General features: G+C 37.4%; 1 protein-coding gene across 7 annotated transcripts in view; it reads right to left on the bottom strand.

The window, feature by feature from the left end:
- The window catches only part of NUBPL (NUBP iron-sulfur cluster assembly factor, mitochondrial), a 250,736-nt gene that overhangs the window by 121,979 nt on the left and 100,846 nt on the right, over positions 1–27,911 (bottom strand). For 5 of the 7 annotated variants that reach the window (XR_007518860.1, XM_049897604.1, XM_049897605.1 and 2 more), the window contains 2 exons: positions 12,055–12,094; positions 11,873–11,963 (listed from right to left, as the gene is read on the bottom strand). The exons of 1 other annotated variant lie outside the window; for it this stretch is intronic. Coding sequence is in view for 5 of the 6 variants with exons in the window: in XM_049897604.1 (XP_049753561.1) it covers positions 11,873–11,963; positions 12,055–12,094 (131 nt within the window). In the remaining variant the exon portion in view is untranslated. Of the gene's footprint in view, positions 1–11,872; positions 11,964–12,054; positions 12,095–12,929; positions 12,999–27,911 lie in introns of those variants that run through there. One more of the 7 variants, XM_049897608.1, reaches the window with a different exon arrangement.

The raw sequence follows: 27,911 nt of genomic DNA, 5'->3' as shown, positions 1-27,911 counted from the left end.
AATATAACAAGATTGACCAAGGTCAAACAGTGAGATAGTAGCAGATCTGGGAAGAGGGCCTGGTCTCTTAGCTTGAAATCTAGTGCTCCTCTCTGACAAGATTACAGTTCTTACATTAAAATATATTTTCCCTGAGAGATGTAACAAGGAATACATTTAGGATACCTGCTGGTGACACTTGGGAAACATCATCTAGCTCTCAGTTCCAGAAACTGTCTCAGATGCACTGGCTGACTACCACATGCTACACAGTAGGAAAGACTCACTAAATAATCATTCCACAAAGAGAATTCAGAAATCTGCAACAGCAATTAGCCACCACTATCTTTTTTTTTTTTTTTTATCTTAGTATGTTTCTGCAATCTGATGTCCATTTCCATGGAAACAGAAAAATAAGTGAGAGACAGCCAAGAGAAGCGATGTCAGAACTTCTCAGGTTCAGTGGCTGGGGCTGAAAGCTGTGAATGCCTCTATTATTTTTTCCCCCAAACAGAATCAGCTGACTTCTGGCACATAATCGATTCTCAAGTTAGGCAATGTCAGCCTGCTTGGAAGAAGCATAAAGCTAAAGAATAGGCTTGGGTTTTCGTTTTGTTTTGTTTTTGAGGGCTTAGATTAAGGGGAAATAAGCCAAAAATTAAAACCAAATCCATTCAAAACTCTAAATTTCTAAAACATGAAAATGCAATAAAATTGTTTCAAATTCACGAAGTAAACAGAATTTCTTCACTGTGATGGGGAATTTATAGGTCCCCTAGAGAGTGCTGTCTGGAATGAATAGCAAGAGTGCTGTCTGGAATGAATAGCAAGAGGGTGGAGATAGGGAAGACACAGGTTGCAGAGGAAGCAGCATGTACAAAGGCCCTGAGGCAAGAGATGTGGACCTTTCAAGGCACTGCAAGCACACAGAGCACTTAGAGTGAAGGGAGGGGTTATCACAGAAGGCTTTCCCAAAAGAGGTGACATATAAACTAAGACCTGAAGAACAGTAAGGAGTTAGGGGAGAGCATTCTTGCAGAGGGAAGAGGATGAGGGAAAACCTAGAAGCAAGAGAGAGAAAAATGGATTAAGGATAGCAAATGGCTTAGGACAGATTGAGCAGACAGAGTAAGAGTTAGGAAGGCGGCCATGATTAGGTCAATAAGGGCCTTATTTCTCAAGCTAAATTTTGAACTTTTGTACAGAAAACAACAAGGCACCACTGAATATTCTAAATCAAGAAAGTAACGTGATGAGATCTGCATTTAAGAAAGATTAGTCAAATGGGTTGGAGAGGGATGCTGGTGAGGAGTGAGCTTCTTGGATCAGGTGGACGCTTGAGACTACGTTGGCATCTCCTCCCTGGAGGGGAGATGAGAGGATAGAGGGGGTTAGAAGCTGGTGAAATGGACACACAAAGAGAGAGTAGGGGGAGGGAGTGGGCTGTCTCATTAGGGGGAGAGCAATTGGGAGTATGTAGCAAGGTGTATGGAAATCCTGGTGGCTTAGTGGTTGAGTACTACAGCTGCTAACCAAGAGGTCGGCAGTTCAAATCCACCAGGTGCTCCTTGGAAACTCTGTGGGGCGGTTCTACTCTGTTCCCTAGGGTTGCTATGAGTCGGAATCGACTCGACGGCAATGGGTTTGGTTTGGTTTGGTTTTTAGTAAGGTGTATATAACTTTTTGTGTGAGAGACTGACTTGATTTGTAAACTTTCACTTAAAGCCAACAAAAATTAAAAAAAAAAAAAAAGATTAGCCAAAGTGGTAACTTTGGTGAAGGTTAAGACAGTACACAATACTACGGAAGCCAGTGCAACTTTATACAAAGCAAGGTCATGGAAGCACCATAGACATATCCAAACTCCCTGAGGGACCAACTTACTAGGCTGAGGACTGTGGACTGTGGACTGTGCTCTCAGGGAACATCAAGCTCAATTGGCACAACATAGTTTATAAAGAAAATGTTCCACACTACACTTTGGTAAGTAGTGTCTGTAGTCTTAAAAGCTTGTGTGTGGCCAACTAAGATACTCCACTGGTCTCACCCTTTTGGGAGCAAGCGAGAATGAAGGAAACTAAAGACACAAAGAAAAGATTAGTCCAAAGGGCTAATGGACCACAACTACCACAGCCTCCACCAGATTGAGTCCAGTATAACTAGATGGGGCCCAGCTACCACCACTGACTGCTCTGACAGGGATCACAATAGAGGGTCCTGGACAGAGCTGGAGAAAAATGTAGAACAAAATTCTAACTCACAAAAAAAGACCAAACTTCCAGGCCTGACAGAGATGGCAGAAACCCCGAGAGTATGGCCCCCCAACACCCTTTTAGCTCAGTAATGAAGTCACTTCTGAGGTTCACCCTTCAGCCAGAGATTGGACAGACCCATAAAACGAAACAAGACTAAAGGTGCACACCAGCCTAGGGACAAGGGCGAGAAGGCAGGAAGGGACAGGAAAGCTGGAAATAGGGAGCCCAAGGTCAAGAAGGGAGAGTGTTGACATGTCATGTAGCTGTTAACCAATGTCATAAAACAATATGTATTTAATGAGAAGCTAGTTTGTTCTGTAAACTTTTTTCTAAAGTACAATAAAAAAAAGGATCAGTCAACTATCTCAAATTACACAGGAGATATATATATATATATATATATGTAGTCTGTTACAATTTGCCACAGTAGAAGTAACGATGGACTGCATTGGGAGAGGCGAAGCTGAGATGGGAGAACAGGACACAATGAATATGAGCAGTGGGGGAGAAAGAAGGATGACTTAAGGATGATATCCAGAATTTTGGCCTGAACAGCTAGGTGGATGGTGGTGCCAAGCACAAGCAAAGAAGGAGGAGTTGCAGGTAGGTGGGGCAGTGATGAGTTTTCATCTGGACTTCATGACTTTGAGGTATCCATGGACAGTCAAGCAGAGCTTGACTAAACACTACTTAAAAGACTGTATAACTTGATCTCACATAAAAACTGCACCACAAAAATCTATTCTCAAAATTAACAAAAATGCAACTGATGTGGAATGAAAAAGGGACATTTAAATAATGAGTGTGAGAGTAAAGAGATTTACAAAGACAGTCTTTCAGAAATGCCCTCTAAAGTATATTCACAGAGTTATAGAATACCAAAATGTAAAATGGGCATATTTCATTGGATTTATGTTTAAATAACATTAGTTTTTAATGTTTATGAATATATATGAATCTAATCCATCCTTAAATCATCAAAACTTTATAAAAAGTTATAAATACAAATCTGCAGCTAAAGGAAAACTCTTAATACAATATCAATTAGGATATCAGAGTTGATACTGAATGATCATCTTTTCAGTTCAAAATCTGAAACTTTAAAATTTCAGTTGTACAGCATAAGTACTTAAAAGCTCAGTCTAGGGAATCAGAGAGACCATTTGTGGAACCCTGGCCAAGTTAAATCTCCTTGTGCCTAAAATAAGAATCGACTCAACGGCACTGGCTTCACTACCAATTATACAGAATTGTGTGGATTAGATGAGATAATACAAATAAAACATTACAAGGCTTGGCACATATTAAATACTCAGTAATATGTAATAGTATATATTTATCTAAGGATAATTAATTATATCAATAATACATTAATTCAAATCTATTTAATCTGATGCTTTCTAGATTCAGGTAACCAGTACATCAGACTTAGATTCTATCAAAATGCACTAAAAGTCTAACATATGTATTTGTATGGACATACGTTCAGGCTTGGAATAAACACAAAAAAGAAATACAATAAAAGATGTCTTAATTAATCATGAGTCATTTCTTTTGGTGGCCTTTTCATCACCAAACTAACAATACGTAAAATAGTATTAAATACACACAAAAATCTATGAATGTAATTTAGTATGGCATTATTCACAGGCTACGAATGATCACATAGCATTTAAAATCATTCCTTAAAAAAATCAATAAATACAGGTTCACATGAAACTAAAGAATTTATGGGGGCAAGTTTCATGCCTTTCCTATTTACAACAATTTCCCTAGAATGTAACCACTGAAAGAATGAATAGAGCCAGTGGATAGACTGCTTTAAAAAGTAATAGGGAGACACTGATGGTCTTTGAGATGACTGACATCATGAGAATTATGCTTTGGGAAGAATAATCTGTCAGTCTCTGGGTAAGTGAAAAGGGGAAGAATTAAGTTAGAGAAGGGAGAATGAAAGAGGATGAACAAGTTGCTGAAACTGCCAGCAGCAGTTTAAGATAGTCTTTTAACAATAAAAACCTGACCAAATGAATAACACAGAATCAATCTGCAGTGACTGTGAAAAAGGTGGGAACACAATTTAATCAGCATAAAATAATCACAACAAAAATAGTTACTGTATTTCATCAAATCTAAAACACCATAGATAGTGAGATATACCATTATTTTACGTACCATAAAAAAGGGGAAAATGCTATTCAACTGACACAATACCAATATATTATTGACTATAAAATTTCAATATGTTATTGATTATAAATTCAATTTCAGAGATATTAAAATGGGAAAAATACAGGGCTTCGAACTGGTTCTAAATTGTTCAGTCAGGGCTAATAGAACAAGGGCAGCAGGAGCGTTGCAAAGCAACCAAATCTCTTGCATGTCACCTTTTGACCCAAGTAGGTACCCACTCAGAGATGGTGGCCAACAGCGCTGCTTCGAACCTGTATTGCTCTCGACAGTCCTGCCAATAATCCAATCTCCTCCATCAGAAAACTTTCAGGAGCTTGAAGTGGGAGATTTGATTATTGGCAGGGCTGTGGAGAGCAACACACATTCAAAGAGGTGCAGTAGGCCACCATCTTTCAGTGGGTCACCACTGCCTGCTGCCCGTTTCCTATTCCAGTCAAGAGCTGACAAGAAATTCAGTTGCTGTGCAATGCCGGCATTGCCCTTGTTTCTGTCAGCCATGACTGAACCATTTACAACCAGTTCAAAGCCCTGTGAAAATATGTATCATAAAATCAATAAAATATAGTATCTGCTGAAAGTATAAAAAAGGTGTACAATCCCATGAAATTTCCAAAGATAGTCATAACTCTCCTGATAGCCTGCATCGGATCTATTCAAATCTCCTTGGATTCTGACTCACCGGCAGGCTTCCAACATTTGATTCTGACCCCATAATCACCCTCCCTCACCTGCCCTTATGGAGTTATGAAAACCCTTATCCATTCAATAATGGCCACAGCTCTAAGAAGTTCTCCTGAGAGCCCAGCAAGTAATCATATATGACCTTTATTAGGCCCTTTAATTAACATTGCAGAAGACAAGGTCCTACCTTTTACAATTATCCTCATCTTACACTCAGTTCAAATCACTGTAGACTTTTATTCCTCAATCTCTGTATCAACAACAGAAAAGAGTCAAAATGCTCGGAACTCTTCTGGAAGTGTTCAAAATAGAAACGGGATATTGTAAGGGTTTGTCAATTAGCCACTTTCCAAAGGCAAATTATGTTAGGCCCACCGATTTTTGCTACTGATGAATTGTGTCTGACATCATTGTATCCCCCTTTAATCAATATATTTCAGTGGATCGGCACATTTTGCTATTAGCACTTCCTTTTGCACTAATTTTGATAGCTGGCTTTCAACTGAATGAGACAGTAGCATTTATCAGTTCTTTTGTGAACAAGTCAGCTTTCAGCATGCTTCCCACTTCTACCAGAGCTACAGTTAGAGCCCTCCTTTAACATTAACTCCTTTAACTGTTCCAGGACCTCTGTATTATTACTTTTCCTGAAGATTCACAAAGAAGGAAATAGGAAAAGTTTCTCTATGTTGTAAGACACAAAAGAAATCTAAGCAGCTTTGTTTTATCGACAATGATGATAAATGATGGCTTCAATTTCCCGGTAACTTTCTGTCCTTGCTCTCACTCTTGTTACTTCCTTTCTTGCTCTCTTTTCAGATTCAGGCTTGGAGTTAAACCAGATGCTCTGTCTTTCCCTTGTTTTCCTCATTTCTTTATTTGGATGTCAGAAAAATCACAAAAGATACCTGTTACATTCTGTGTTTAGATTGAATAGTAAATTGTACCCCCAAATTTACATTCTGAAAGTAAGAATTCTGATCCTCTGTGTTCTCTTGCTGAGAATAAAAAATTAATAAGAAGGGACAAAATCAAGGCAAGGACTCAAGTCTCTCCTTAGGAAGCATTTGAGTCAATGACAGAGAAGTAAAACTGGTAAGCTGAGGCCAGAGATTTAATCATTTCTAGAGTTCAGGTTAACCTATGAATGGGCTGAGAGTATATTTTTCACACAGGCAGCAAGATTCATCCAAAGTAAACAAAGGCTTTGAACCAGAACAAAAGGGGAAGATCAGATGAGAAATCTAAACACATTGAAAAGTTCCAGGGAAGAAGTCCATATAACTAGACAGGCAAAGACGTCTCACCTTGCCAAAGGGGAAAGCCAGTCTGAAGAAATGGCTAGTGATGTGCCAAATGGAAGAAGAAGGGAGATGACATGTTAGTTCCTGCCATGAAATCATCCAGGGCAGAGCAAGGTGTATGACTACAAGGCCTAAAACCTAAGGGAGGAATTCAAGGAATTCAGGGCTAAGAATGGTATAGTGCTTTCATCTTCCAAAGGTGCCAGGGGTAGGGCAGATCCAAGAAGGTCAACAACTGATGCAGAGCAGAAGATAATCTAGCTAAGCTGTATAAAAACAGAGGCTTGCAGCAGAAGGCCTTCCTCCAGAAGTCAGGTTAAAAAATAAACTCCGAGAGATTCAGGTTTACAGTCTTACAATTGCTCCAACCCAAAACTACACAGAGTAGTTAACAATAGAGAACAATAACTCTACTTATTTTTTTACAATTTTGTTACTTTGTTATAGTTCCCTTACTTTCTTGATAAAATTAATCATCACCAAAAGTTTAGCAGCCAAACGCTTAACCACTGTGCCACCAGGGCCCCATACAGAACAGTAAAAAAAAAAAAAATTTTTTTTTTTTTTAGTACAATAGGAACATGTAAAAAAAAAAAAAAATTATGTAATAATAAAGCTGCATACATAAGTATTCACTCATCACAGTGAGGTCAGATGTCCAATACTGGCATCTAAGTCATCTTTAATAATTATTAGAAAAAGAGAAGCATTTTAAGTAGGAAGAAAATGATTGGTTTCATAGATGGTTTCTAAAGCCTTCTGATTACTTGTTCTCTTTCAATACTGACCCCAGAGATTTTTCTATGACATGGAACCCACATTAGTCCATGAAATCTGATATCCTGTAACATCCCTACCAACCTGAATGGTCGATACTATATAATACTCAACCCTGTTCTCTATGTTCCAACTTTGAGTGTCATAAATAAAACATTGTATGACAGTGCTTGAAAGTCATCATAATTTCTAGCATATCTTAACTTATGACTATAAGTCAAAAGCAGGTCTGTAACTAACAGCTTTATTTTACAATTTTGAAGTCTGGAACTATGTCATATACAACCTTGTGTCCTCAACATCTAACCAATGCCCTAAAATAGTAAGCAAGCAATAAACATGTGCTACTGAAGATGACAAAAAGTCCAACGACATTTTAAACATACAGCAATAATATCTGTTAAATGAACAAATAAATGCATGGTAGTCAAAAGGAACCACTACTAGATTACTAAATCTGAGCTAGATAACACTGCCTCATAAAAACATTTCAAAGAACTACGCTTTAGTTATATTGTACTTCTATTTCTTTGTTCACTAATCTACAGTTTTAAAAGAAAAAGGAGAATTCAAAAACAGGCTTAACACAGTAGAGTCTTTAGCCTCAGATTAAGTTCTCAAAAAATCTAAAAGAAATAATTTTTATTATATTAAAACTCTGCTTCATGGTTAACAGTTTTTTTAAGAAAAAATTTTAAGTCTTAGGTGCTGAAAGCCTATTACCCTGTTCACTTGAATCAAAATTGTTTAGTGTTCTTCATTCTTTAATGTTTCATGGAGGCTTATAAACTATTTTTTAAATATGAGCCTGCCAAAGTACCTGATGATGCAAAAATCATAAAGGGGAATGAATAAGAAGGTCAGATGTCCAACACTGACAATAAAGACATTCAATAGCTTCACCTACAGTTAATGCATAAGTCTGTGAATGTTTTCTATGCCATGTAATAAACTTCTTTGGTATATTTAGACATGGTTTTTTTTATCTTAATTATCTTTTTTTTTTATCTTAATTATCTTAAGAATATCATTTATGTTTTATGTCTTTGCCTAAGTGTCTGGCTGCCTCTAAAATTTAATATACCAAAAAAAAAAAAAAATCAAACCCACTGCTGTCGAGTGGATTCCGACTCATAGCGACCCTATAGGACGAAGTAGAACTGCCCATAGAGTTTCCAAGGAGCGTCCGGCGGATTCGAACTGCCGACCTTTTGGTTAGCAGCTATAGCACTTAACCACTACACTACTAGGGTTTCCAAAATTTAATATATCATACTATAAATCTCAGTGAGGAACGTAATTTATATTATTACATATGTCAAAGGAAGAAAAATGGATAACTTCCTTAAAAACTGTTAAAACTACGAATGACTAAAAAGAAGGTCACTCAAAATAGTTTTCTCATGCCTCCATATAACTCAAAAGTCAGAAGACCTCCAGATCTATTACTGCAAACAAATGATAACAATTCAGATATGACTCAGTTAAGAGCAGATACATTGCCCTACTAATATTTAAAGTTAAACACTGAATTGTCTAATAGTTCACTTTAACAAGAGCCTGTTTAAAACCTTTTGGTATAATAATAATTTGTTATACAAAATATTGTTTTTGATCAAATGAGTGATAGATTGGACAATATGTTTTTGTCATATTGACTTGATATTGGAATGATCCTGGTATTGAAACTTTGTATATATTTATTTCCACAGCACACTGGCCAACACCTAATAGACCTCTCTTGTCATGAAAATTAAATACAGAAAAGAATTTGATTGTTAATTATGCTGTTAAACATGGGGAAAAAATACACCTATTATAGCTTCTTGTATAATTATTTGTCATTTGAGAAACTATGTGTCAAACTCCTTTGGTTCTTCCCGTGAGAGGTGGTTAGAGGGCCTCAAAAAAAAAAAATCTCATTTTATACAGGATTAAGAAGAGCTTAGACCACACTCAAAAGCAAAATTCTTTAGAAAACCAAGGGCTGAGAACATTCCTTATTCAAAAGTGAAATTCCATTGTCAGGGAAATCACTAATACCAACTATCAAGGGAAAATGTTCATTCCCATTGCAGGATCAGCTAGAGTGAAACTGCTTCCTTAGTTGCTAGGAAACAACCAACTCATTATATGCCATTATCAGAACCCTAGAGAAGAAAACTGGCATCTGCTTCACATTTGGGGATACTGGAGATTAAACTAAAAGCACTAAAACTGCTGCCAAAAATCCCTGCTCTCTAGGGTTTACGCTGTGACCACAGCAGGCGCTGACATCAGGATAGCCTTTGAAGTTTGCCTTTCTGTAGCCCTTTTTCCAATAACTAAAATTATTTTTTCCAATATCTCACATTTCCAAACTCAAAGACTCCAAGAAAAGACTTCCTCATTTGAGCCACACTAACCATATCTATACTGAGGAGAACCTGGGCGTAGGAAAAAAATAACTACTGAGAAATCTTAAAAAACAGCAGAAAAATGAAAAATTATTACTATTCATCAAATGAAATATACTAGGTGTTTATGCCTTTAATTAATTAAAGGCAACATGAAAAGTAAAAGGAGCATGTTTCAAACATCAGGAGACTAAAAGAAAATACATTCTGGTAAATCCAGTACTCAGAATGACATTCTAGAATTTATCTGGCTGTTTTCCTAATTGATCCTAAAGATTAACTTCTAATTTTATGATCTGGCGAATCTTCTCACAATGCATCGCCACAGAGTTTATTCATGAACATACACCACATTCATTCATCAATCTCTTTACTTTCTCCTAGCAGATGAGGCTACAGGGCGATTAAGTGGAATTATGTGGATAAACTACTAGATGTTGACAAAGCAAAACCAAGAGACTCCCTATACAACTGTTTCTATACCCTGAAGAAATAGTATTTATAGCAGCATTATTCATAATATCCAAAAACTGCAGACAATCCAAATGTCCATCAACTTAAGAATAAACTTTTTTTTTTTTCATAAAATGTAATATTATTCAGCAATAAAAAGGACCCCCTTATTTATAGATGCAACAACATGGACGAGTTTCAAAAGTATTAGGCACAGTGGTTAAGAGCTTGGCTGTGAACCAAAAGGTCAGCAGTTCAAATCCACCAGCCGCTCCCTGGAAACCCTATGGGACAGTTCTACTCTGCCCTATGGGGTCACTATGAGTCAGAATTAACTCGATGGCAATGGATTTTTGGGGTTTAAGTGAAAGAGGCCAACTATAATATTCTATATGATTCCATTCAAAGAACATGCAAAACTAATTTTTGGTAACAGAAATCACGATAGTGGGTATCTATGGGGGACGAGGTGTTGAAAAGACAGGAGCCTAAGGGAACTTTCCAGAGGGATAGAAATGTTCTCTATCTTAATTGAGTGTACACACATGCACATATACTCTTTGAATTGTATACTTAAAATCTGTACATCCCATTGGATGTGCAATTTTAACTCAACAAGATATTGTCAGGGTAAAAAAATTCAACCAAACTTTCAGTTCAAGATGGCAGACTGACCACAAGTATTTACCTTCTCCCCTAAAAATAGTTACTGGGAGAAGACATGAAAGGAGCTTCTGGAACACTGGTATTTTTCTATTTTCTTGACCTAAATGATGATTACATAGCTGTTATAGTTTGGTATAATTCATCTACCTGAACACTGGTATGTACATGCTTCTGTATATATGCTATACTCAATTTTTTTTTTAAATCAGTCACTGAATCAGGTATCCCCTACAATCCACTGCTGTACAAAGCTTCTGCCCAGCTACTTTACTGTTCAAAGTATAGTCCTAAAATATCAGCTTTTCAGTTCCTATTAAAATGTACAGACAAAAAAAAACTGACTTTACGAAAAAGCCTGTAAGGTAAATATGCAGTCCACTCACTACTCGAGGTATCCTCTACGTATTCCAATAAAATATGGATCCATTTTTTTACCTCATCTTTCATCCTGATATTTCCTAGTATGCTTGCTGAAGATGTATCCTTAGCACGCATCATAGTAAACCGTGACTTTTACGTGATTTGTGTATCAGAGAGCTCGTTTTTGTCAAATCTCCAACAGGGTCCCCTGCCAGACTACCAAATTCCCTAAACATATTTTTAAGCTGAGCCTTTGATAAATGTTGCAAAGAACAAAGAATAAAATCAAATTTCTGAAATGCTGAAAGCCTGGCTGAATTCAGAAACCAAAACTTTATAAATGCAGGCAATTAACACAACCATTCTATAGTCCCCAGTGGATTTAGTCGTACAGAAAAGAGAAGGCTGGATTGCTCCAGACAAATAAAGGTCAAGGTCACACAGGAATTGGGGAAGATGGAGTGTTTTGGGGAGCATAACTGAAATAACCAAATGTAGATCTCGGCAAGAAAGAAGGGGAAATGTAGCCAAGAGACTTAAATGGCTAGGAGAACAGTCTGGGACCAGAGATCAAAGCAGCAATAGTGATAGAAAGACAAGATGTCATGGTCAAAAAAGAAGAGCTTCAGAGTTTAAGACATGTTTCATTTCTTTACCTCCTCATCTGAAAACAACATCCAATTTCAGCTGGATTCCTTTGCAAAACATGTCAAATCTGACTGCAAATTTTTAAAGCAGTTCTCCAATCAGCAAATGCATAACCATAGCTTTGTCAACAATAACATGATATTTAAGGCAATTTTCTTACCTGCCTCAAGAGTTTCTCAATGGCTGACATTACCATAAGGCCTCTCCAAACAACTGGTGCAGTTTCTTCAACCAGGAAGCCCATAGACATACTGTAACAGTAATCCAAAAACACAACTAATATATATGAGTTAATCAATATTATTCTGAAAAGTAACTTAAAGTAAAAAAAGATATGCTCACCAAGCGATACCATAATTCAAAAGAGGTTTCATTAGGTTGTCTGGAATCAGGAAAAAAAAAACTTTTAGAAGTGTTAAGTCATTATACATCAACGAACTGACTTGTTTTCTTATCAAAATGTCAAATTAAAAATACAAATAGGCTGCTAATATTGCTGCTCTTTAACTTTCAAGTAATCCATTTCCATTTGCAATAGTTTAAACATTATACCAAGTATACTAGAAGATTCTTAATAAATAAAAAAGCTAAAAATAGTTGGGATATAGCTTTATTAAAAAAACATTCAACTTCAAATTTAGAAATATGTTTCTAAAAAACAGCCTCAATAAGTAATTTTGTCTAGTGATGGCCTTTTAATATTTCAGACACTTCCAATTTTACTCACATATATAAACATATATGTGTATATATACATATACACACACATATACACCCTCAAAAGTGCCACCATGCCAGTCCTCTTCCACATATTGAGGGGGAAAAAAATGAGCATAGTATGCTTATAAAAATACCTTGCGAGGGGAGGGCACGGCTGGCAAACAAACGCAGAAGGCCTGCATCATTGGTATAAATTACAAATCAATGCTTATTTAACATGTATATGTATGTGTATACTATACACGTGCATACATGTATGTGTACACATATATACACATATACAAACACACACAAACATCTCATCAGCAAAAGAAGAGAATCAGTCTGTTTAACTGGAGCATTATTTTGCTTTTCTTTTTCGTTTATCTTGAAGAGTGAAAAGTATGAAAACCCAAAAGGTGGAAAAACTCTGTTTTGTCATCGGAGATAAAAAACAGCATTAACATCAAGAGAAAAGCAATCTACTGCTCATACTCAAGTGATCGACAAATTTTTACCATGAAAGGGTTTCTGCCGTCAAACCATCTGTGCAGCACACCCCAGTCACTCCTGCTGCCCTGTCCTACACTTCTCGTGGAAGGTGTCTTCATTTGTGCAGTTTGGACCAGTATTGAGCTGGCTGGTTTCAGAAGCTAATGAGGAAAATCATTAAAAAGTATATATCCACTTAAACATTTTATTTTAGCCTAAAACATGTCCTTGTCAACTCATTTACTAATCTCTTAACAAAGGGCCATACGCAGCCTTTCACTGAGTAGGCAGCCAGTAGATGGAATTCAGTAACAAATATGCTCAATAAGCCTGCCTATATGAGTAGGAATCAAGTCAACAGCAGTGGGTTTTTGGTTTTTATATGCTTCATCAGAGCTGTGGTGGCACAGAGGTTAAAGAGCTTGGCTGCTAACTAAAAGGCTGGCAGTTCAAATCCACCAGCCACTCCTTGAAAACCCTACGGGTCAGTTCCACTCTGTCCTGTAGCGTTGCTATGAGTCAGAATCAACTCGACAGCAACAGGTTTGGTTTTTTGGTTTTTTATATGCTTTATCTGGAGCCCTGATGGCGCAGTGATTAAGTGTTCTGCTGCCAACCAACAGGTCAGCAGTTTGAATCCACCAGGCACTCCTTGGAAACACTTTGGGGCAGTTCTACTCTGTTCTACAGGGTGGCTATGAGTCAGAATCGAATTGATGGCAATGGGTTTGGGTTTTGGTATATGCTTTCTCTAAGGAGCCCTGGTGGCAAAGTGGTTAAGTGCTCAGCTATTAACCAAAAGGTGGGAGATTCAAACCCAACAGCTGCTGCACTGGAGAAAGATAAGACAGTCGGCTTCCATAAAGATTTACAGCCTTGGAATTCCTATGGGGCATTTCTGCTCTGTCCCCTACAACCACTACGAGTCAGAATCAGTAATGGATTTGTTTTTCTTTTCAATATACTTCGCAATTTTCAGTTTCAGTCTCTTCTAAAACAAGAAAAAACTTAAAGAACATGTAATGCAATGTGAATGAAGAATCCTGATAGATTTTTTAAATTATTTATTCCCAAACGTTTACAGTTATCCCCCATACAAATTTGACAGAAATATTTTTCTTCCCATCAACCTTGTCAAATCTTTCCAAGGCATCCAACTTAAATTTTCAATGGACTAACTTTTTTCTATCATGTTCTACACTATTTTTTACTATTTTCATCAATTATATACGCAAATAGATTAAAAAGTCAAGTTGTACTATAAAATTGTTACTAAAAGTCAATAATCTCCAACACTCTCCCATTTCCTACTCCCCAGAGTCAACCACTCTCAACTCCTCAAATGACTTCCTTAGCTTTTTATTCTGAATTTATTTTAGACTTACAGAAATTTGCAAAAATAGTAGAGCGCTCATATACCCTTTATCCAGCTTTCCCTAATGTTAACATCTTACATGACATTATCAAAACCAGTAAATTAACATTCATACAATACTATTAATAATCTACACACCTAATTCAAATTTTGGCAGCTTTCCTTCTACTGTCTTATATTAATGTCATTTTCTGGTCCAGGATTCTACGTTGTTCAACTAATTCTTTGACCTCTATGCCTCTAAATAGCATGATTACTTTGACACTTCTTGTCATTATCCCATAAAAGATTATAGGATGTATGCCTCTTTCACAAAACAAGCACACTTCTCATGCACTCATCCTCCCAATATAATTTTACCATAATTTTTATTAAATTGCTAATCATGTGAATGTTAAGAATAGCTGAAGAATATAGCATGTTACAGGATTATTTTTCCTTAAAAAAAAAAAAATAGTCTCCCTGAATTTAATAATTGTATTTGGGGGGGTCTGTGCTCTCGAACATGTGTGTGTACATGTTACCTTTATTTTATATGTATTTGTTAGCACTTTGGTCCTAAACTCTCTTCTAGCTGTATAAATAATCTGTCAATATCAAATACACCAAATGATTCCAACTCATAGTAATGCTATAGGACAAAGTAGGACTGTCCCATATGGTTTCCAAGGTTGTAAATATTTACAGAGGCAGACTGCCAAACCTTTCTCCCAAGCAGGGGCTGGTGAGTTTGAGCCAGCAGCCACTTGGTTACTAGGTGAGCACTTTTACCACTGCCCAAGCAGGGCTCCTAGTCAGTATCAAATATATTAATGAAATTTATTAGGCAGTTGATTAAATTTATCATCTTAAGTCCCTCCTGGAGCCTTTGTCTTTTGAATAACAAAAATTAATCAATCATTTCCTTTACAGTTCATCCTTTTGGATCCTGTTTTAGAAAACCTTCCCTACCATATGGTCATAAAGATATTCTCTTACATTTTCTTCTAAAACCTTCATAGTTTTATATTTCACATTTAAGTCCTTAAACCATCTGGAACTAATGTCTATATATGGTGTGAGGATTCATTTTCTTTTTCTTTTGATATGGATAATAAATTGTTCAGCATCAATAATCTGCAATGCCAACTCTGTCATAAATCAAGTTTCAATATATGTATTTATCTCTCATCTGTCAGTCTGTCATACTGTGGTGACTTGAGTGTTGCTGTGATGCTAGAAGCTATGTCACCAGTATTTAAATACCAGAAGGGTCACCCACAAACGACAAGTTTCAGTGGAGCTTCCAGACAAAGACAAAATTGAAAGAAGGATATGGTAACCTATGCCTCAAGGAAAAAAAAATCTTTTTTTTTCTTTAGCCAGTATAAGAACCTTATGAATAGCAGCGGAACACCATCGGACATAGTGGCGGAAGATGAATCCCTCAAACTGGAAGGCACTCAAAATACAACTAGGGAAGAGCTGCCTCCTCAAAGTAGTGTCAACCTTAATGACGTGGATGGAGTAAAGCTTTCTGGACCTTCATTTGCTGATACGGCACAACTCAAAATAAGATGAAAGAGCTGCAAACATCCATTAATAATAGGGACATGGACTGCACGAAGTATGAATCTAAGAATATTGGAAATTGTCAAAAATGAAATGGAATGCATAGACATCAATATCCTAGGCATTAGTGAGCTGAAGTGGATGACTACTGGTCATTTTGAATTAGAAGATCGCGTGTTCTACTATACCGGGAATAACAAATTGAAGAGGAATGGCATTGCATTCATCATCAAAAAGAACATTTCAAGATCTATCCTGAAGTACAATGCTGTCAGTGATAGGATAATATCCATATGCCTACAAAGAAGACTAGTTGATACGAATATTATTCACATTTACACACCAAATGCTAAAACCAAAAATGAAGAAATTGGAGATTTTTACCAACTTCTGCAGTCTGAAATTGATCAAACATGCAATCAAGATGCATTGATAATTACTGGTGATTGAAATGTGGAAGCTGGAAGAAAGAAGAAGGATCAGTAGTTGGAAAATATGGCCTTGGTGATAGAAACAATACTGGAGATCACATGACAGAATTTTGCAAGACCACCAACATCTTCACTGCAAATACCTTTATTCAACAACATGAACGGCGACTACGCACGTGGACCTCACCAGATGGAATACACAAGAATCATGTCAACTACATTTGTGGGAAGAGATGATGGAAAAGCTCAATATCATCACTTAGAACAAGGCCAGGGGTTGACTGCAGAACAGACCATCAATTGCTGGTATGCAAGTTCAAGCTGAAACTGAAGAAAATTAGAACAAGTCCATGAGAGCCAAAGTACAACCCTGAGTATATCACACCTGAATTTAGAGACCATCTCAAGAACAGATTTGACACTAATGACCTAAAGCCAGACAAGTTGAGGAATGACATCAAGGGCATCATACATGAAGAAAGCAAGAGGTCATTAAAAAGACAGGAAAGAAAGAAAAGACCAAAATAGAAGTCAAAAGAGACTGTGAAACTTGCTCTTGAACGTTGAGTAGCTAAAGCAAAAGGAACAAATAATGAAGTAAAAGCACCGAACAAAAGATTTCAAAGGGTGGCTTGAGAAGACAAAGTATCATAGTGAAATATGCAAAGACTTGGAGTTAGAAAACCAAAAGGGAAGAATATACTCAGCATTTCTCAAGCTGAAAAAACAGAGGAAAAAATTCAAGCCTCAAACTGCAATATTGAAGGCTTCTACAGGGAAAATATTGACCCACACAGGAAGCATCAAAAGAAGACGGAAAGAATACACAGAATCACTGTACCAAAAAGAGTTGGTCAACGTTCAATCACTTCAGGAGGTAGCATATGATCAAGAACCAAAGGTACTAAAGGAAGAAGCTCAAGCTGCAATAGAGGCATTGGCAGGGGGAAAAAAAAAAAAAAAGGCTCCAGAAATTGACGGAATACCAATTGAGATGTTTCAACAAATGGATGCAGCATTGGAAGTGCTCACTTGTCTAGCCAAGAAATCTGGAAGATAACTACCTGGCCAACTGACTGGAAGAGATCCATATTTGTGTCCACTCCCAAGAAAGGTGATCCAAAAGAATGAGGAAATTATTGAACAATATCTTTAATATCACACACAAGTAAAATTCTGAAGATCATTCAAAGGCGGCACATCAACAGGGAACTACCAGAAATTCAAGCTGGATTCAGAAGAGGATGTAGAATGAGGGATAGCACTGCTGATGTTAGGTGGCTCCTGGGTGAAAGCAAAGAACACCAGAAAGACGTTTACCTCTGTTTTATTGACTATGCAAAAGCATTTGATAGTGTGGATCAGGACAAATTATGGATAACATTGCAAAGAATGGAAATTTCAGAACACTTAATTGTGCTCCTGAGGAACCTGTACATAGACCAAGAGGCAGTCGTTGGAAAAGAACAAGGGGATATTGCATGGTTCAAACCAGGAAAGGTACGCATAAAAGTTATATCCTTTCACCATACTTATTTAATCTGTATGCTGAGCAAATAATCCAAGAATCCAATAATCATATGAAAAAGACCAGGGCATCAGAATTGGCAGAAAACTCATTAACAACCTGTGTTATGCAGATGACACAACCTTGCTTGTTGAAAGCAAAGAGAACTTGAAGCACTTACTGATGAAGACCAAAGACCACAGCCTTCAGTATGGATTACACCTCAACATTAAGAAAACAAAAAAGATTCTCACAACGGGACCATAAGCAACATAATGACAAACAGAGAAAAGGTTGAAGTTGTCAAGGCTTTCGTTTTATTTGAATCCACAATCAATACCCAGGGAAGCAGCAGTCAAGAGATCAAAGGATGCATTGCTTTGTTAAATCTGCTGCAAAAGAGCAAAGATGTCACTTTAAGGACTAAGGTAGGCCTTCTCCAAGTCATGGTGCTTTCAATCGTGTCATATGCATGTGAAAGCTGGACAATGAATAAGGAAGACCAATAAATAATCAATGCCTTTGAATTATGGTGTTTGCAAAGAATATTGAATATACCATGGACTGCCAAAAGAACAAATAAATCTTTCTTGGAAGAAGTACAGCCAGAATGCTCCTTAGAAGCAAGGATGATGAGACTTCATCTCACATAGTTTGGACATGTTATCAGGTAGGACCATTCCCCGTAGAAGGACATCATGCTTGGTAGAGGCTCAGCAAAAGAGAGCAAGACCGTCAAGGAGACAGACCAACACAGTGGTTGAAACAATAGGCTAAAACGTAACGATTGAGAGGATAGCGCAGGACCAGGCTGTGGTTTGTTCTACTGTAGATAGGGTCACTGATTCAAAACCATCTCGATGGCACCTAACAACAACATGTATGTATAAATCTGTTTCTGAGCTCTAGATTCAGTTTCAATAGCCTGTGTGTCTATCCCTGGGCCAATTCTACCTGAAGTATATTGTTATGAGTTGAATTGTGTCCTCTAAAAATACATGTTAAAATCCTAACCCCCTGTACCTGTGAATGTGAAGTTATTTGGAAATAGGGACTTTGCAGATGTAATTAGTTAACATGAGGTCATATGGACTAAGGCAGGCCCTAATCCAATAAGACCGATGACCTTATGAAAAGAAAACAGACACAGTCACAGTGAGTTGCAGAGGAAAGGCAGTAATGAGAGGACAGTCAGAGTTTGCAGTTTTGCCACCATAAGCCATTTCTTTAGGGAGAATCTATTGAGAGTAAACTTCACTCAGCTTTTGTTTGCCTAGAAAATATCTTTATTTCATTCTCAGTTTGGAGGATAGTTTTGCTGGATACAGAATTCTAAGTCCACATGTATTTCTTCTCAGCACTTTAAAACTGTAAAGAAGCTGTGAAGAAGCCAGTTGTCAAACTATTTCTAATTCATTTGACAACCACCTACCTTTTCTCTCTGGCTGCTTTTACAATCTTCTCTTAGTCTTTGTGATCCGATGTCAAGATTATTCATATTTATTCAATTTGGGATTAGAGGGGATCCCTGAATCTGGGGATGAGTGTCTTTCAACAACTCTGGAAAATTCTCAGCTATTATATATATATTGCCTCTGTCAAATCTTCTATACTATCTCCATCTAGAACTCTGATTGGACCTATGTTGAATCTTGTCATGCTATCCTCCATGTCTCTTAAGCTTTTTGTTTCTTTGTTTGCTTCCTTACTTGCTTGCTTGCTTGTTTTCTCCAATTCTCCTCTCTATGCATTACATTCTCGGTATTTTCCTTTCATCTGCCTTCCAGGTAGGTAATTTTCTCTTCAGCTGTATCTAATCTGTTTTTACCTGTCCTCTTTCTAATTCCAATTATTACATCTTCTTTTCTAGAAGCTATCCTATATTCTTTTTTTCAAACCTATCTAATATATTCTGAGAGTCTGTTATTCCTTAACATACTTGCAATTTATTCTTGCATTTCTTTAAACATATTACATATTTTTTCACAATAAATATTTGAAAATTCCAATATATACATTTCTTTGGGATAGGATTTGGTAGTTGGATTTCAATTGTTTTCACTCATGATTGTTTGTTTCCTTGTGTGTTTAGTAATTTTATTCATTAATTCGTTCATTTAAGCCAGGGTTTGGCAAACTACAGCCTGCCATTTGATTTTAAATAAAGTTCTACTGGAACACAGCTTGCCATTTTTTAAATCTCCTTTACATTTTTCCATTTATTTTCTGCTCTATTCAAAGCCAAAACCAGCATATAACCCAAATAACTACCAGTGAAGGACAGAATTCTTTCCCAGGTCACCCACTAAGGATGTGGGTGACCCAGTTTTTACATGCTGCTTCTCCAGTGAATGTTTCTTCCTCCTAAGGTCCTAAACTTTGCCTCTATTCCTTCATATATGGACCTATAACACCTTAAGGCCCTAAATCACCAAAGATCAGCAGGAAACCCCTACTGGAAACAACTCCAATACATATCTACACCACTGAGTTCATATACTCTTGTAATTTCTAAATTCTGAGAAATTGCCTTCCTTTCCTATGACCTTAGTTGTGCAGTGAAAAACTAGTTTTTATTAATATTTTACCTAGTATCTTAAAGTACATCATCTATTCACTCACTCCTCCATTTGAAGTGGGTAATCTAAGTAGCCTGACTCTGTTCAAAAAAATGGCTTGAAGTTCAAACTGGATTAGAAGTTGAAACTGAGACAGTCAAAAGTCTGTTGAAAGTTTAAAGCCAAAATCTGACAGTACCTAAAGGATAATCTTTATTTTATCAGTATGTTAAATCTCAAACCAGAAAAATGAGTACTCTAAATATTTCTTGTAACTAGTAAATGATAAATTGTAAATTGAAATCTCAGCAAAGTGAGCAGATTCATCATCATGTTAAATGTGTTTCTTCAAAATTTAACAGGAACCGCATAAATAAAACAAAGGAAAAGAATTACATGGTCATCTCAATTGATGCAGAAAAGGCATTTGATAATATCCAATGCCCTTTCCCAATAAAAGCTCCCAGCAAAATAGGAATTAAAAAAAAAATTCCTCAACATAATTAAAGGAATATATACAAAACCAACAGCCAACATATTCTCAATGGAAAAAGACTGAAAGCATTTCCCTTGAGAATTGTCGTATTGTGGGGGCTGGCATGTTGCTGTGATGCTGGAAGCTATGCCACTGGTATTCAGACACCAGCAGGGTCACCCATGGAGGACAGGTTTCAGCTGAGCTTCCAGACTTAGACAGGCTAGGAAGAAGGACCCAGCAGTCTACTTCTGAAAAGCATTAGCCAGTAAAACCTTATGAATACCACTGGAACACTGTCTGATATAGTGCTGGAAGATGAGCCCCCCAGGTTGGAAGACACTCAAAAGATGACCAGGGAAGAGCTGCCTCCTCAAAGTAGAGTCGACCTTAATGATGTGGATGGAGTAAAGCTTTCAGGACCTTCATCTGCTGATGTGGCACAACTCAAAATGAGAAGAAACAGCTGCAAACATCCATTAATAATCGGAACCTGGAAGGCATGAATTATGAACCTAGGAAAATTGGAAATCGTCAAAAATGATATGGGACGCATAAATATCGACATCCTAGGCATTAGTGAGCTGAAATGCACTGGTATTGGCAATTTTGAATCAGACAATCATATAGTCTACTATGCTGGGAATGACAACTCGAAGAAGAATGGTGTTGCACTCATTGTCAAAAAGAACATTTCAAGATCTATACTGAAGTACAACGCTGCCAGTGATAGGATAATATCCATACGCCTACAAGGAAAACCAGTTATTACAACTGTTATTCAAATTTACGCACCAACCACTAGGGCCAAAGATGAAGACATAGAAGATTTTTATCAGCTGCTGCAGTCTGAAATTGATCGAACATGCAATCAAGACGCATTGATAATCACTGGCAATTGGAATGTGAAAGTTAGAAACAAAGAAGAAGGATCAGCAGTTGCAAAATATGGCCTTGGTGACAGAAACGATGCCGGAGATTGAATGATAGAATTTTGCAAGACCAACGACTTCTTTACTGCAAATAACTTCTTTCACCAACATAAACGGCAACTATACACATGGACCTCGCCAGATGGAACACACAGAAATTAAATTGACTACCTCTGTGGAAAGAGACAATGGAAAAGCTCAGTATCATCAGTCAGAACAAGGCCAGGGGCCGACTGTGGAACAGACCATCAATTGTTCCTATGCAAGTTCAAGCTGAAACTGAAGAAAATCAGAGCAAGCCCACGAGAGCCAAAATATGACCTTGAGTATGTCCCACCTGAATTTAGAGACCATCCCAAGAATAGATTTGACACATTGAACACTAGTGACCAAAGACCAGACAAGTTGAGGAAGGACATCATACATGAGGAAAGCAAGAGATCACTGAAAAGACAGGAAAGAAAGAAAAGACCAAGATGGATGTCATAGGAGACAGTGAAGCTTGCTCTTGAGTGTCGAGCAGCTAAAGAAAAAAGAAAAATTGATGACGTAAAAGAACTGAACAGAAGATTTCAAAGGGCCTCTCGAGAAAATAAAGTATGATAATGACATGTGCAAAGAGCTGGAGGTGGAAAACCAAAAGGGAAGAACATGCTCAGCGTTTCTCAAGCTGAAAGAACTGAAGAAAAAATTCAAGCCTTGAGTTGCAAGAGTGAAGTATTCCATGGGGAAAATATTAAACGACGCAGGAAGCATCAAAAGAAGATGGAAGGAACACAGAGAGTCATTATATCAAAAAGAATTAGTCAATATTCAACCATTTCAAGAGGCGGCATATGATCAGGAACCGATGGTGCTGAAGGAAGAAATCCAAGCTGCTCTGAAGGCACTGGCAAAAAACAAGGCTCCAGGAATTGATGGAATATCAATTGAGATGTCTCAACAAACAGATGCAGCACTGGAGGTGCTTACTCATCTATGCCAAGAAATATGGAAGACAGCTTCCTGGCCAACTGACTGGAAGAGATTCATATTTATGCTATTCCCAAGAAAGGTGATCCAACCCAATGTGGAAATTATAGAACAATATCATTAATATCACACGCAAGCAATATTTTGCTGAAGATCATTCAAAAACGGTTGCAGCAGTACATCGACAAGGAACTGCCAGAAATTCATGCCAGTTTCAGAAGAGGATGTGGAACCAGGGATATCATTGCTGATGTTAGATGGATCCTGGCTGAAAGCACAGAATACCAGAAGGATGTTTACCTGTGTTTTATTTATCATGTAAAGGCATTCGACTGTGTGGATTATAACAAGCTATGGATAACACTGCGAAGAATGGGAATTCCAGAACACTTAATTGTGCTCTTGAGGAACCTTTACATAGATCAAGAGGTAGCTGTTCAGAGAGAAGACAAGGGGATACTGACTGGTTTGAAGTCAGGAAAGGTGTGCATCAGGGTTGTATTCTTTCACCATACCTGTTTAATCTGTAGGCTGAACAAGTAATCTGAGAAGCTGGACTATATGAAGAAGAACGGGCATCAGGATTGGAGGAAGACTCATTAACAATCTGTGTTATGCAGATGAAACAACCTTGCTTGCTGAAAGTGAAGACGACTTAAAGCACTTACTAATGAAGATCAAAGACCACAGCCTTCAATATGGATTGCAACTCAGCATAAAGAAAACAAAAATCCTCACAACTGGACCAATGAGCAACATCATGATAAATGGAGAAAAGACTGAAGTTGTCAAGCATTTCATTTTACTTGGGTCCACAATCAACAGCCATGGAAGCAGCAGTCAAGAAATCAAAAGACGCATTGCATTGGGTAAATCTGCTGCAAAAGACCTCTTTAAAGTGTTGAAGAGCAAAGACGTCACCTTGAAGACAACGGTGCGCCTGACCCAAGCCATGGTATTTTCAATCACATCATATGCTTGTGAAAGCCGGACAATGTCTAAGGAAGACCAAAGAAGAACTGATGCCTTTGAATTGTGGTGTTGGTGAAGAATATTGAATATACCATGGACTGCCAAAAGAATGAACAAGTCTGCCTTGGAGGAAGTACAGCCGGAATGCTCCTTGGAAGCAAGGTTGGCAAGACTGCATCTTACATAATTTGGACATGTTGTCAGGAGGGATCAGTCTCTGGAGAAAGACATCGTGATTTGCAGAGTACAGGGTAAGCGGAAAAGCGGAAGACCCTCAACGAGGTGGATTGACACAGTGGCTGCAACAATGAGCTCAAGCATAACAACGATTTTAAGGATGGCTCAGGACCAGGCAGTGTTTCGTTCTGTCGTGCACAGGGTCGCTACGAGTCGGAACCGGCTCGACGGCACCTAACAACAACAACGATGTGCTGCATATATATATTCATATCTACTGGAGTACATAGGGGGCACAGTTATGGAAACTTCTTAGACATATGCAGATACCTCATGGGACTGAGTTACTGAACTTGAAGGCTAAGGACCATAGTCTTGAGGGACATCTAGGCCAAACGGCATAACAGTTCATAAAGATAATGTTCTACATCGTAGTGTGGTGAGTAGCATCTGGGATCTTAAAAGCTTACAAGTGGCCATCTAAGATAAAACTACTGGTCTCTTCTCATCTGGAGAAAAGAAGAGTGAAGAAAACCAAAGACTCATGAAAGTAATTAATTAGTCCACAGGATTAATGGCCCACACAAACCACAGCCTCCTCTAGCTGAGACCAGAAGAACTAGATGGTGCCCAGCTACCACCACCTATCACTGTGACATGGGAAAAGCTAGATGGTCCCAGTTAGAAGGGGAGAAAAATGCAGAACAAAACTCAAATTCATAAAAAAAAAAAAAAAAAAGGCCACACTTACTGGACTGATAGAGACTGGAGAAACCCCAAGATTACTGCCCTAAGACACCCTTTTAACCTGGAGCTGAAGCCACACCCAGAGGTCATCTTTCAGCCAAATATTAGATTGGCCTGCAAAATGAACAAGAACACCCATGAGGAATGTGCTCCTTAGAACAATCAACTATACAAGACCAAATGGACAACATTTGCCAAAAGCAAAGGTGAGAAGGCAAGGAGGGGCAGGGAAACTGGAGGGATGGAAATGAGGAAGGCAGGGTGGAAATGGGGAGAATGCTGACACATCGTGCGGACAGCAACCAATGTCACAAACAATCTGTATATGAATTGCTGAATAGGAAATAAATTTGCTATATAAACTTTAACCAAAAACAATAACATGTTCAAAAAAGAATTTAGCAGGGAAAAACATATATTGAACTCCCAAAAATGCTCTTCATACACATTAAAAAGAAAGTGAAAAAGCACATTCTTCTCTATCTTCCCCTACGTATTAGTAAACAAAATTAATACTGCTTAAAAGCATTTAACTTTAATTGACTAATAAAATTACCAGAAATGAAATGCTAGCATAGGCTAAAGCCATATTTTATACTTAATGGGAAAAGACTCTGAACAACAACCCATGATTATAGATACCAATTCATTTCTTTGCCTTTGAATTTTATTTAAAGAAAACATGTATGGCAATTCTTCCACATTAACTTAATACAAAAACTAACAAAGTATAATTGGTTGAAAGTTTACACAGAAACTTTAGAAGTCACTAATCTGTGAAAAACAGAGTTTTGAAGAGATCATCATTTGCTGAAGTTATGATGACACAGATCATTATTTCTTACCTCCTCATAACTTCATGATACCTCCCTCACACACTGAAGCACAAAAGATTCTCACTATAAATCAAACCATTTCAATTGCCACAATGCCACTTATAGCCTGAATGACATTCTGATGCATCCTCATCATTCTATTACAACCAAGTTCTATCATTTCTAACAGATGTGAATTTAATTAGTGGATTTTATGTCACCAGTGGATTTCAAACAGATTTAGAGACTGCTTTTTTTTATTATTATTATTATAAATTGATTGTCAAGCTAGAATAAATGGCACTGTAATCATGTTAAACTGAATAGCTGGGTAAAAACGAAATAGGCATAAGAAAGGCTGTTTTAAGTCTTTTTATTAAAGTTGACATCATTAAATTTTCCAACGGTAACTCTAATCTAGAATCAGATCTTCTTTCTGTGGGAATTCCACTGCCCACGAATTAGCTAAAAAAAAAAAAAAAAAAAAAGTAGCTGGCATTTTCATTTACTTGGTATTAGCAACAAGCCTGAGAAACCTCTGTACCTTCTACTCTATTCCCTGACTCCAAAGATGAAGGAAGAGTTTTAAATATACTTGAACCCAGGTTCAGGGATATATGCCTGAAGAAATTATAACTTGAAACCATATAACTAGAGGCATTAAATCCATTTTTAAAAATGAAAAGAGAATACAGCCAAGAATGTAACAACCTCATTTCATGAATTTTAAAGAATATTTAAACACAGAGTAAAGTAAACAAAAAAGCTCTCTAAAGACAAGCCTTTATCCACATATTAATGAGAAGACAATCAATGGTATAAGACTGTTCAGAACGTAGAAAAGGGCATCCAGTATAAACTTTATCATTTCACTTTCTCACCATCCACTTTCCTATTCCTTCCTTTCTGAAACCAAGATTCTTTATTATAAGAAATGAGATGCAAAAACGTGTTGCAGCTACTATAGACCTGTCAGGAGAACTTCAAGTGGCTAGAAGAGACAAAGCAGACCCATCAATTAATAATGGTGCCCAGGAGAGGTTTAGAATACCCTACTTGCTTACTTCAAAGAAACGGAGAAGGATTTAGAGAGAAAAGGTGAGTAGAGGTGGGAGAATGGAATGGGCCCAAACTAAAAACTTACATACCAACCTGGACAGCCAAAAGGTAATAAGGTAACACTATACAGAAGTAGAGATGAGGGATATCTAGAAAATGAGAGAAGGGAACTTCTTAACTGTTTTTGCATTTTTCTGCTTACTCTCACTCTTAATATAAATATTTCATTTGTCTTCAGCACATTTTTTTTATTTTGTACCATCTTAGAGCCATACTATCCCATCCCAGGCAACCTACCATCAAAAAACTGAAATGCATTCAGGCAACTCTTTCTAAATAAAAAATTGCCCCTCTATTTTCCAACCTGTCCCTTACTCAACCAAAATTCTCATTTTCTCAGTCTAGGCAGTTTCTGCTGGGAAAACAATTTGATTCAAGTAAATCACATTCATAACTTAACCTCTGCAAAGGATGTAAGTATTTTTTTACATAGAAACCATTATTAGCTCACTAGAATATAAATGAGAGAATGCTTAAGAGATATATGGGTGCCAGCGTGGCATCTGAGATTCTTGTCTACTTGGGGTTGAGACTTCATTTAGTTAATCATTCAACAGATATTTACTCAATAACTAGAAATATGGGTAAGAAACTTGGCATCCTACTTCTGAAACTTTGCCACTTTATATCGTAGAAATTAAAAGGAAGAGGTGAAAGGATGGCTAGAAACAAATAGGAGCAACAGGACTTTAAGATAAAGATAATCAATACTTGACTTACGTACTGTCCAACAACCCATACGACCATCATTACCTGCCTCCAGCCCACTTTATATCTGCCTTGGTATTGCTAATTGACCACAGCATTCTTGCCTGCTACAGCCAGATATGGTCTCAGAATTTTTTCAACACAATTATTTCAGGTAGCCAGCTGGTATTTAAGATGAAAGCTATGTGCCATCTCCAAGTTAAGGGAGCAGTCTGGCTCTGGGAAGGAAAATTAAAAAGATGACACTCATACTCAGTCTGGAAGAGTAACAACAACAGCAGTTCCATTATATGTCATGCAGCACTGCATAAAAACTTCAAAGATATTTCATTTCATTCTTAAGACAACTTTATGAGGCAAGTACTCTCACTGTTTTACAGTTGGGGAAACTGCAAGGTCTCCTCGCTGCTTATCTAAATCTTCTCCTTCTTCCGTGGCAGCCTCCAACCCAGCTCTCCATGATCACTTCCTCTTCTAAACTCTTCCAGCATCTGACACAACAAATGTCATCTTCTATGATCATTTATCTTTTTACGTCTCTATTCTACATTCCCAAGTGAATACTAAACCTATGTTTATATAATGGGCAAACAACTTTGTAGCCAGCAGCTAACCAGTCAAAAGTAAATGAATAATGAAAGAACCTGCACACCCTGTATTTGATAATTC

This window comes from Elephas maximus, chromosome 10 (genome assembly GCF_024166365.1).
Source record: "Elephas maximus indicus isolate mEleMax1 chromosome 10, mEleMax1 primary haplotype, whole genome shotgun sequence".
Taxonomy (NCBI): Eukaryota; Metazoa; Chordata; class Mammalia; order Proboscidea; family Elephantidae; genus Elephas; species Elephas maximus.
Note: the sequence above shows the minus strand (reverse complement) of the source record. Positions and strands in the feature narration are given on the sequence as shown.